At 42.9% G+C, this 12,472-nt stretch overlaps 1 protein-coding gene across 5 annotated transcripts in view; it reads left to right on the plus strand.

The window, feature by feature from the left end:
• gtpbp10 (GTP-binding protein 10 (putative)) overlaps nucleotides 1-12,472 on the plus strand; it is a 34,744-nt gene that overhangs the window by 15,018 nt on the left and 7,254 nt on the right. For all 5 annotated transcript variants that reach the window (XM_055655469.1, XM_055655453.1, XM_055655489.1 and 2 more), the window contains 3 exons: nucleotides 9,244-9,317; nucleotides 10,287-10,339; nucleotides 12,109-12,216. In XM_055655469.1, coding sequence (XP_055511444.1) covers nucleotides 9,244-9,317; nucleotides 10,287-10,339; nucleotides 12,109-12,216 — 235 coding nt within the window. The remainder of the gene's footprint in view (nucleotides 1-9,243; nucleotides 9,318-10,286; nucleotides 10,340-12,108; nucleotides 12,217-12,472) is intronic.

Consider the following 12,472-nt stretch of genomic DNA (forward strand, 5'->3'; position numbering starts at 1 on the left):
TGAAGAACTCAACCATATTATGGTTACTCTTGCCCAAGGGTCCACGTACAACAAAACTGCTAACTAACCCTTCTTCATTACTCAATACCCAGTCTAGAATAGCCTGCCCTCTTGTTGGTTCCTCTACATGTTGGTTTAGAAAACGATCCCGCATCCATTCCACGAAATTCTCTTCCTCAGCACCCCTGCCAATTTGATTCACCCAATCTATATGTAGATTGAAGTCACCCATTATAACTGTTTTACCTTTGCTGCATTCATTTCTAATTTCCTGTTTGATGCCATCCCCAACCCCACTACTACTATTAGGTGGCCTGTACGCAACACCCACTAGCGTTTTCTGCCCCTTAGTGTTTCGCAGCTCTACCCATATCGATTCCACATCCTCCAAGCTAATGTTCTTCCTTTCCATTGCGTTAATCTCCTCTCTAACCAGCAACGCTATCCCACCTCCTTTTCCTTTCTGTCTATCCCTCCTGAATATTGAATATCCCTGGATGTTCAGCTCCCAGTCTTGGTCACCCTGGAGCCAGGTCTCCGTGATCCCAACTATATCATAATCATTAATAGCTATCTGCATATTTAACTCATCCAACTTATTACAAATGCTCCTTGCATTGAGACACAAAGCCTTCAGGCTTGTTTTTACAACACTCTTACCCCTTATAAAATGTTGCCCTGGATTTGTCTGGCTGCCACTTTTACTTTTCACCTTGCTACCTGTTGCTTCTACCCTCATTTTACACCCCTCTGTCTTTCTGCTCACACATTTAAGAACCCCACCACCTCTTATTCGCTGTTCATTAGTTTTTTCTTCTTACCCCCCTACATGTTGGGTCTGAGTGCTTCCCTTCTCTGTTTCCTGCCTCACACACTGTCTACTAGCTTTCTCTATTTGAGTACCTCCCCCCAACCGTTCTAGTTTAAAGTCTCCGCAGTAGCCTTTGCAAATCTCCCCGCCAGGATATTGGTCTCCCTTGGGTTCAAGTGCAACCCGTCCTTTTTGTACAGGTCACACCTTCCACAAAAGATGTTAACATTTCAACTGAATGTTGCTCTTTAAAGTGTTTCTTAAATCCGTCAACTCCTCTGTAAACAGCACAGCAACCCTTATACTGACATCGATACACGATGGGGAAATCTTCCCCTCCCAAGTTTGACTTTCGTTTCCGGACACGTTTTTGTCCAGATTCTTTCTTCACATCCTTAATATTGCACTTCTTCACTGGTAACTTACTCTTCTTTTTCCAATATGGTTGAAAAAACTCATCTGAAGAGCCATTCTTAACTTTTATTTCTGTCATCTTTACTTGATAAATACCTTTCAAAAAGATCACTGGACTCAAATCCATCCACAACATAATTTCTTATAGAACAAGTTGCTTCATTGCAGTTAACTGTTGAATAACTATTAACTGGGTTCCTGCTTAATTAATGTTTCCAAACTTAGCTGACTTCATTCAATTTTAATAGGTTTGTTTTTATCTGTATTCTGGGTGAACCATGAACATCTGAATATTCAAATTGTGAGCCTTCTCGAACCGCTTCTCACGTTGGTCACAAGCAAATTCAAGTTCAACTTCTGTCTTGTGCTTGGTCATATGGTATTTCAAGGATGCTCTCTGCCTGCACTGATAACCACAAACTTCACACTTCAAAGGTTTTGCTCCAGTGTGGCTTATTTGTTGAACTGACAGTTGTTTCCTCTGTTTGAAATTCTGTCCACTTTCATCACAAATGTAGTTTCTTTTCACAAATCGAGTCGTCTCCCAAGTTGTCCATCAGCGTGTGAAACCAGCATTCTTCTTCCTTCTTCATCAATGCCAACTGGTTTTCTGATCCATCCCAACTCAGTTCCTCACTTTGATCCCACCTGGGATTTACCTCAATCCATGGTGTTTAAGAAGGAACTGCAGATGCTGGAAAATCAAAGGTAGACACCCTAGCAACATAAACATTGAATTCTAAAATTTCCGGTAGCCCTTGCTGTCTCCTCCCCTTCTCAGCTCTCCCTCAGCCCTCGGGCTCCTCCTTTTTCCTTTCTTCTTCCCACCCCCCCCCCCCCCCCCCCCCACCCTACATCAGTCTCCACTATAAACCCACTGACTCCCATGGCTATCTAGACCACTCTTCTTCCCACCCTGCTTCCTGTAAGGACTGCATCCCCTACACCCAATTCCTCTGTCTACGCAGCATCTGCTCCCAGGATGAGGTATTCCACACCAGTGCTTCGGAAATGTCCTCATTCTTCAGGGAACGGGGGTTCCCCTCTCCCACTATAGATGAGGCTCTCACCAGGATCTCTTCCATACCCCTCTCTCTCCCCCATCCCCCCCACTTGTAACAAGGACAGAGTTCCCCTAGTCCTCACCTTTCACTAGCCGTCACATACGACAAATAGTCCTCCGTCATTTTTGCAACCTCCAATGTGACCCCACCACTCGCCACATCTTCCCATCTCCCCCCCCCCCCCCCCCCCCCCCCCCCCCCCCCCCCCCCCCTGCTTTCCGCAAAGTCCGCTCCCTCTGTAACTCCCTGGTCAATTCTTCCGTTCCCTCCCGTACCACCCCCTCCCCAGGCACTTTCCCTTGCAACCGCAAGAGATGCTACACTTGTCGCTTTACCTCCCCCCTCGACTCCATTCATGGACCCAAGCAGTCGTGCAGGTGCGACAGAGGTTCACCTGCATCTCCTCCAACCTCATCTATTTCATCCGCTGCTCTAGATGTCAATTGATCTACATCAGTGAGACCAAACGTAGGCTTGGCGATCGTTTCGCCAAGCACCTCCGCTCGGTCCACATTAACCAACCTGATCTCTCAGTGGCTCAGCACTTCAACTCCCCCCCCCAAACCGAATCAGATCTCTCTGTCCTGGGCCTCCTCCATGGCCAGAGTAAGCACCACCGGAAATTGGCGAAGCAGCACCTCATATTCCGCTTGGGCAGTTTGCACCCTAGCGGCATAAACATTGAATTCTCCAATTTCCGGTAGCACTTGCTGTCTACTCCCCTTCTCAGCTCTCCCTCAGCCCTCGGGCTCCTCCTCCTCCTTTTTCCTTTCTTCTCCCCGTCTGAAGAAGGGTTTCGGCCCGAAACGTTGCCTATTTCCTTCGCTCCATAGTTGCTACTGCCCCCGCTGAGTTTCTCCAGCACTTTTTGTCTACCTTTTACCTAAATCCAGTTCTGTAACTTGAGTTGCACTCCAAAATCAAGGCTTTTCAACTCCACAACCTGATTGCTCTCCTCCTGCTGCTGTGTGTGTAGTGGCAGATTTTCATATCTTTCAGGAAATTAGCACCCTACCGCTAAATGGATGAGCATGGTTTAAGGGGGTGTCTTCGAAACGCATGCAAACTCACTCACAGACCTTCAGAGCCTTTTCACAGATATGGCTTCAAAACACAGTCTTTTGATGAATATATGCTTTATTACTGATAAAAAACAGTAAGATACATCCAAATGTTTTCCGACTCGTTACTACAATCTTCATCGAACCAGCTTATTACTTTAAACATTAGAAAATTCCTCATGTCTCCGTTACACTGGCATGATCTCCTTTAGATCTCGCATGGACCCTGCACGGTCGAAGGGTTAACCTTCCCCATCGTCTCTCCAAACTAATCTAAAAACGAAACGTCTGAGCAAGCATCTAAGCTCCAAACCCGCCCAAAAACAGGTCATAAATCCCACCCACAATATAATGGGCAGTTTAAAATTTAAAGGCACATGCCATCATTAATGACATGCAAAGGCCAAATGGCCACTACGTACCGGCCCCTAATTGTTCCGAGTATATAACGAGGCAATTACTAATAAACATTAAAAAAAGTGGCCATAAAGGCTTAACAGATATCAAAAGCAAAAGGTCAGGGAATAAAACCCTGTGGCTCCTCGTTGGGAAATTGAACCCCGGTCTACTGCGTGACAAGCGGAGATTCTAAACACTATACTAACGAGGTAAAAATAGCATGCACTATAAATCTGCAATCAGAATTCTTCATCGACTCTTCCATCTTCACTTTCGCCTTCTAGAAGCAAGCACAACTAGGTTGTTAATCCTATCAAAACACTGGTTTTAGTTCAAAGTCCTACCAAACCCTTAAAATCAGGCATGAAACCCAGTATATAGTCCAAAACATAACAGTCTAAACTTTGATAGCATGAAACGTCTTCCTCCATGTCCGATCAACTCATGAATGTGTCGTAACAATGTTGAAGTATGAAAATCCTTCAAAAGAATAACAAGATCTTTAGCTATAAAGTTCAACGTTAGGTTTAATTTAATGTCCGGATCATTAGCAGAGATTTCAAATCCCAGCGCAAGTTTTGGCCATTCTCTGTCTGGCTTGCAGCGAGATTTTAGTTCATCAATCCATTTCTTATCGCTTAAGAAACGGCTCATTGTTAGTTCTCTGGAAACTTAATTCACGGAATTTTCTTCTGTGTTAACATATTTCAGTTGTACAACATTAGTAACTCCCAATGCTCTTTCCATTGGCAGATTGGCTTTGTCCAAATCCAACTCTCTGGTTTCTTTGGCTCTACCATCTAGTGGAATGCTTTCACAATTGTCGCTGTTCCATTTAGAAAGTGTGAATCCTCCCTTATTGCAAAGAGAAGTCAGATGTTCTACTGGTAGAATTGCTTCCTGCTCAGTAGACATGGGTTTTAAGCAATCATCCTTGTAGAAATTATTCTTCAAAGAGATTCTTCTTTCATGAAATTTAATATTCTCGCCAAACTTGCGATTCAAATTCTGGGTACGTTGCTCGGCCATATGACGATTATTCGGCAGATTAACACTTTCTTGTTTGAAAGGTAAGTCCACACAATAGTGTCCGTCAGTTTTCACTGAGTAGTTCATAACATCCATGAACTTCAACTCTTCTTTCGACATCTCTTCAGATTTCTTGCTGGTACTTTCAATGAAGTCATGATTGTATGGCTTCATCACGGGATTTTCTAATTCATCAGTGGACATTTGATTAACAGCAATGGTAGGACAGTTCTTCTGATTTCCGATTTCGTGGTTCCTTTTCAAGGAGCCATTGATAACCCATCCGTCGGGTTTTCGTTGAATACGGTCCATTGCCTTGGCCCCTAACAATCTGTGTAGGTTCCAACGCCTTCAAAACATTCATTCCAATAAGTAGATCAACACTAGAATTTATTTCAGATATCTTGACATCCTTCAGGTAAGGCCATTGCTTCAAGTCTTCATGTCTTGGTATATTCTGACGAACAACAGGCATAGTTCCATGCGTAAACACTTCAGATATCGGTATGAAATTATCTCCATCCAAACTGGATGCATCTAAGCTCCAAACACGCCCCAAATCACGTCATAAATCCCACCCACAATATAACGGGCAGTCTAAAATTTAAAGGCACATGCCATCATCAATGGCATGCAAAACAGGCCAAATGGCCACTACAGTGTGATGGAAGCAAGATGGTCATTTTCAGACTGGGCATTGGTGAGCACATTTCTCATCTGTTTCAGCTCAGTCTGTAACTCCGGGATAAGCTGCCACCTTTTTCTGGTTACTTCAAGAACCTGTGGTAATGGATCCATCTTGGTCAGTGTTATAAACGCAAGCCCAGTTGTCAGCCTTATTCAGGACGTCTTGATGCAGGGGTGTTTCCCCAAGTCCAGCCCATCTGGGCCAACCTCAGGATAAACAGTAGGGTCAATAGTCCCATTGTCCTTTCTTGGTTCTCCTCCATTTACAGTCAATCGTATCAGATGTCTCCAATGGGAGTAATCTTCAATCTTCATGGCAGTTGATGTCGTAGTAGCACCTGGTACAGTCCCCTCCAACATAGTCCCAATTTTGGCCGATACCCAATAGTATGGACTGTGTCTGTGTTCAACTGGCAGTGGCTTCTGCGTTTTCAACCCCTGTGAATGCAAGACTGACAAGGTTGTGCTTTAAATGCTGTGCGTACACCGCCCGCAAACGAAGTGATTCCTGACCCCAGCAGGTTTAACACTTTTTGGAACTTCAGTTCCTGGTTCCTGATTATGGGACCTATTTGTCCCCAAATTATGCGGTTCACCGCTTGCACCTTTAGGGAAGCACAGTTTGATGGTGGGTGGTACCTGTTTAGGGTTTATTCCATGACAAGATCCTTCAGTTGATGAGACGCCAAGTAGTTTATGTTCCTTGCTAGGTCTTCATCCAATGGTGCTCCCAGTGCTGTGGAGATCGCATATTTGGTTGATTGTAGGGGTACTTCCTCCAATCCCCCCTGGGAGTGTTCCCCCCCTGTGCTTCCAAACTCTGAGTCCTGGTAATCCCCGTATGTGCTTTAACACTTTTTGAACTTTTGTTGCCCAGGTTCCTGATTATGGGACCTATTTGTCCCCAAATTATGCGGTTCACCGCTTGCACCTTTAGGGAAGCACAGTTTGATGGTGGGTGGTACCTGTTTAGGGTTTCTTCCATGACAAGATCCTTCAGTTGATGAGACGCCAAGTAGTTTATGTTCCTTGCTAGGTCTTCATCCAATGGTGCTCCCAGTGCTGTGGAGATCACATATTTGGTTGATTGTAGGGGTACTTCCTCCAATCCCCCCTGGGAGTGTTCCCCCCCCTGTGCTTCCAAACTCTGAGTCCGGGTAGTCCCTGTATGTGCTTCCCCCTTCCATGGGGAAGACATATTGCTGCCCAGAGTATGAGGCTGCTGGCACGGCCTGTAAATGGGACTCGTGCTGATAATGCTCCTTTCTCCGGAGTTTATCATTGTGGAGCAGCTTCTCCACCAGCTGCTCCATATGGGAGAGTCGTCCTCGGACGCTTCCCGATGAGGGGGGGTATCCCTCTTCCCCGGACTCATCCGAGTCTACGGGTCTGGCAGACTTATGGGTGGCTTTATGTCCCGCCGGGACCACCACGGTGCTGCTCTCCTGCACCAAGTCTGCTGCTGCCGGTTCTGTTGCTGGCGGCAATGTCGGTGAGAATGAGCTACCGGGAATGCTGCGGTCTTCGGCAGCCGGTTTCCCCGCGGTCCTTCTCTTTGACATTTTTGGCCTCTGAAAGAAAAAATCAGTTCTTTGGCCTGAACAGAAAACGCAGGGTAAGTGGTTCAACTTTTCTTACCTGCCGCCTTTTTTAAATCCCAACGGCTGGGAGGACGCAGTGCCGCTCCCGTCCGTTGCGCGCGTTGCTTTCAGACGTAATGACGCGCACGCAGTCGAACGGCCCTTCTTCACGTAGTCACTCGTGACTCCGAAGTAAAATTCAATATTCTATCATCCTTGTAAACAAATAACACGTGTTGTACAGCCATTTTTCGTCACTCTTATCCAAATTATTTCCATGTTTATCCAATCTCCAAATCACTTCTTAGTACACAACTTAGTGCACAAATTGTAACAAACCTTTTCAGCCTGTTAAGCCCAATCCTTTATTAGTAACAAATCTTTGCAGTCTGTAAAACCTAATCCCAACGACTCTCTCTGGTAGTAAATTCACAAGTCTTTTCAAAACACTGTCTCCTCAAGACACATTGTCTTTTCAATACACATCTTTTCAAGACACCTTGTGTTTCCAATATACATTAATAACAAAAACTTTGTAGTCTGCCATGCCCAATCCTTTAATTGTGGCAAAACCTCTTTAGTCTGCTGTGGTCAATCCTTTACGCATTTCCAATACACAAGCCAATCCTTTACTCATTTCCAATACACAAGCCAATCTTTTACACAAGTGGTCTTACCTACGCTGTCTGCTTCTAAGGATCTTGTCTGGAACCAGGCCAACCTCAGACTGAGGGACCTTCATTTTTTTTACCGGGAGCTTCTTCAGGAGGCCAAACTCAAACTAGAGCTCAGTTTTCACCCCTTCAGATCCCCGTCAACTGCACCCTCTTACTCAGTCATCTGTTGCTGGTCCCAGCTAGATCCCTGCTGACTACAGCCAAATGTCAAATTAATTTCTTAAAAAGCAGATAGCAACAAACGTTGAAGGTAGACCATGGCAAACATTAATTGAATCGTCAGACAGGAGTGGCAAAAGATCTACAATGAGCACAAACATTGCTCAGTGCTTCTTGGGCTCCCACTCACAGAACAAAGGACAGTTAGCACAATTATACTTTTTTCTTATCAGTAAAACACTCCTACCAGGTCTGAATATGGCATGACTGAAAGATTCTGTAGCCTTTCACAATATAGGAAAGCTGGGTTCAAATTGAGCTCATCCAATAACAAGTTATTGCTTATCTCTGGAGCGTCAGCTATTTTTTTCAATCTTGGCTTCTTTATGGCCTTGGAGAAGCACATGTTATTACTGCAGGCTGCCATCTTAATGTCTTTATTGAAAAGACAACCTGTCCTTCATATTGTGTTCCATATATTTTACAAAGACTTGGCACCGAGCCATTCTTTTGTTCTACTAGTCCATACTTTTGTAAAAGAATGACTCCATTTTAGATTTGACTATTAGATTTTACTATTAGCTCTTTCAACAGGAGGGGGAGGGCGAATTGGTATTGTAATTGGAACTGCTGTGGCAGGCAGAGAAAGTGCAATTGGGATTTTTTTTAAGTCCACTGATGAGGGAGGCAGCGGAGTGCTGGAATCTTGCGTTCGGGAACGGCTGCAATTGGGGAACCACACCTCCTGTGAGGACTACAGGTTAGCGGTGCAATATTGCATTGGGGAATGGGTTGCGTTGCGGGACCAGACCTCCCGTGTGACAGGGACCCAACGGGTCCCGCTTGGTCGTATCATTTAAAATTGAGTTATACCTCATGCAATAAATATTGCAGTGAGAATATTTGGTTAAAACATGGAGTTCTCATCTGTTCATCAGTCGTTGCCGATTGTTGGTGAATGATTTAAAACGGTACATCCTTTAGTCGAGTGGATTATTAGTTTTTTTTCTGCATGTGGCTGGATTACAGAAGTTGATGTCAAGTTTCTTATTTTATAACTGAAAAAGGAATAATAAAATGTTTGGTTAATATTTGTTGTACACTTGAATTGTATTCCAAATGAAGAGGATTCTGTTTACAAAATGTTAATGCAGATAGAATTTGCAGAATAGTCCAAAATAATAGCTGTTCTGAAGTATTATCGTTTATTGAACTTGTTTTGTTTCCTTTAAATAATTACATTGAATCTCAGGTTGTATTGTTTCATTTAATTTGATCTTGATTTAAATCTTAAAATGATTTTTCATTATGCAACTCAGTACTGGAATTATTCAGTTAATAAGTTTTTCCTATTAATTCCAGGTTTCCGAATGCTGGGAAATCTACACTGTTGAGTCAGATGTCTCATGCAAAACCGAAAATTGCGGATTATCCATGTAAGCGCAAACCGCTGATTTAATTTATTTTAGGATTATTTTTGTCCTCTAAATAAGTACTTATTTTTTGTCCTCTAAATACTTTCTCTGCTGCTTCTTCAATTTGGATATGAATTTAAGAATGGATATGAATAATACAAAGACATTTACATCATCTACTATTTGAGGATACCAGACAGGGCATAGAATTCCAGATAAGACAATCTAGTTCCAGTGCAAGATTATAGTATTTAACTGAATTACATTTACACAGATGCTGTAGTTTGACTATTTGAACTAGCAAAGTTAGAGGAACAAAGGGGACGCAAGCCATCCAAGCATGGAACAACATTCAATGACTGGAGGATTGTCTTTATGATATAGGGTTTGAATACTTACTTTAAATAGCTGGTTTATTAGACAAATGTCGATTCACTCCAGCAGTTCAGAAATAATTAATTGTGTCATATCTGCCTGGGATAATCTTGATATATTAGTTGTACTTCCCCATGTTGCCTTCCACTTTGCGCGCCAAGTGGATTTTATTTTTCTACAAAAATCTGATTTAGGATCCGATTATTATACCATAACAACTTTTTGGCCTAATGTCGCTGCTATCCTGGCCATTGCCTTTTCTTTCTTCATATGTCATGAAAGCCCAGATATATAGGCATAAGAACAGTTTGTTCCCCAATACTATCCAAATACTGAATTTCTCACCTTTTTCACACCTCATTCAGCTATTAAATTATTGTAATTTTTTTTTTTTTGGTACCTTTTTTAGATTGTATGAAAATCTCTAATTCTGCTGTCTTGCACTCTTTGCTGAATTTATCATTATTGTATACAAACTTTTATTCTGCGCTTCATGCGACCTAGAAATTACATTGCACGGTTTATATGACAATAAACTAATAAGAGTTTGAATTATTTTCTATTTACTGTATTTATTGTTGAACTTGCTTACCTATTTGTCTTTTTAATTTTTAGTCACCACCTTGAGACCAGAAATTGGAACGTTAATATATAGTGATTACAAACGGGTGAGAACTGAAAAGCATGATATTTTGCAAAATTTTTGTTAATTTCATGATAAATTAAAAAAACACGAGCTCTTTTTGATTTAAACTAAATATGATCAGAATTTACTGAGCACCTCTATAGGAAAAATAGTTATTACAAACTACAAATTATTCCAAATTTCCTTGCTGGGCTCAAGTGAATTTGGAAGCACACCTGACAATATCCTCACAATCACAGTAGAGTTGCAGTGGGACTAGACAAGGGATAAGGGACAAGGCTGGGTCTCGCTGGAGGGGAGCGCTCCGTTTCACTGGCCTGCGGCAGCCTGAAGCCGCGGTCTGCAGAGTTTCAGCTGGCGCGGCTTCCGCTGCCCGGGATCCCTCGTGGGGGACCCGGGAGAAGACGGAGCTTCCACCGCCGGCCAGCGGCCAACTTCTACCGCGGACCCGGCGTGGACTTAACATCACACCTGGAGGGGAGCTTCTACCGCCGGCTCTGCGGTCTACGGTGCTTCTGGCTGCGGCGGGGACTTTAAATCTCGACCGCCGGCCTGCGGCCTACACCAACCTAATGCCGCGGTCTCCGGTGAGGAAGAGCCGATCCTGGACTGACTCTGGACTCTGCTCCCGACCACGGGGGGAAATGGAGAAGGACTGGCCAAATTTTCTGCCTTCCACCACAATGATGAATGCTGTGATGGATGTTTGTGTTAAATTTTTATTGCGTATTGTGTGTTCTTTACCGCTGCTGACAAATTCATTTCACTTGCACTTTATGTGCAATGTGACGAATAAAACAGATTGTATTGTATTGTAATATTATTTCCAAAAACTTAGCTGGATGAGCCCTAGAATCTGCAACAGAAATAATGACCCATATTTTTTCCATATTTGACAAAATGCAATATCTTAAGAATGGAGACAGTATAGTGCTGCAGAGAGTTGAGCAGTTTGAGCGACCTTGGTTCAATTCTTGTCCGCAGTGTTGTCTATGTTCTCACAATGGCTGCTTGGATTTCCCCACAGTTGCTCCAGTTTCCTCCCACATCCCAATGACATGTGGGTAGGTGAGGGTTAATTGCTCACTAAATATATTTTGTCTACTATACATTTCCCTGTATGTAGTTGAGAGGAAGGATTAGCATAATAGGTGATTAATGCTCAGCGTGGACCGTTTGGACAAAGGGGCCTGTTCCTGTATTGTTTCCCTCCATGGCTGCTGGTTGGTAGGTTAATTGCCCCTCATGTAGATAGCCTGTGAAGAATCGAGGGGTTATGAATGTGAAATAATAACTTGTAGGGAAATAACAATGAGGATGGGATTGATAGAATTGCTCAGAGAACTGGTTAAGACTTAAGGGCCCGATTCAAACTCGGAGAATGTCCGTAGCGAGTCCGTAAATACATCGTAGCAGCTCGTTATGCCAGCCGTAGGTACTCAGGGCATCAGGTAAGTCGGGACATTTTTTCCAGCATGAGAAAAAAGTTACGAGAAAAAAGATAGTCGGGAGAAGGAGTTCGTAGATCACAAAAATCTTGATTTTTTCTTTTTAAGGTCCTTTCAACTCGGCAGAGGACTCGGGAAAGTGAGCTCTTTAGTGAGCTAAATAGCCCCTTGTAAATAATGATGATAAATTCCAAATTACTCTATTTCAATCATTGAACATAATAGAGAGATGCACATTGATTTATGATGTGCTACATATTGAGATGATGTTCAGAACACTTTACATGTTCTATTTCCTCACAATTCAGTTTCTGGTAAAACACAACATGTTTTGTTATAACAGGTATCGGTAGCAGATCTGCCTGGTTTGATTGAAGGTGCGCACCTAAATAAAGGAATGGGTCACAAGTTCCTTAAACATGTAGAGAGGACCAAGCAACTACTTTATGTGGTCAGTAAGACAATTATTTTTCTAAATATTTAATCATATAATTTTCGATCAAGATGCAATGTTTACACTTACCATTAACGATCCATTTAATCCTTTACGAATGTTTAAAATTTTAATTCATGTTGAATTATATAGCACAAAAACTGGTCCTTCGGCACAACTCGTCCATACCGATCCAGTTGCCGACCTGATTTAGTCTCATTTACTTACATTTGGCTTATAGACCTTTAAACCTTTCCTATCAATATACCAGTGA

Source organism: Leucoraja erinacea, chromosome 2, assembly GCF_028641065.1.
Source record: "Leucoraja erinacea ecotype New England chromosome 2, Leri_hhj_1, whole genome shotgun sequence".
Taxonomy (NCBI): domain Eukaryota; kingdom Metazoa; phylum Chordata; class Chondrichthyes; order Rajiformes; family Rajidae; genus Leucoraja; species Leucoraja erinaceus.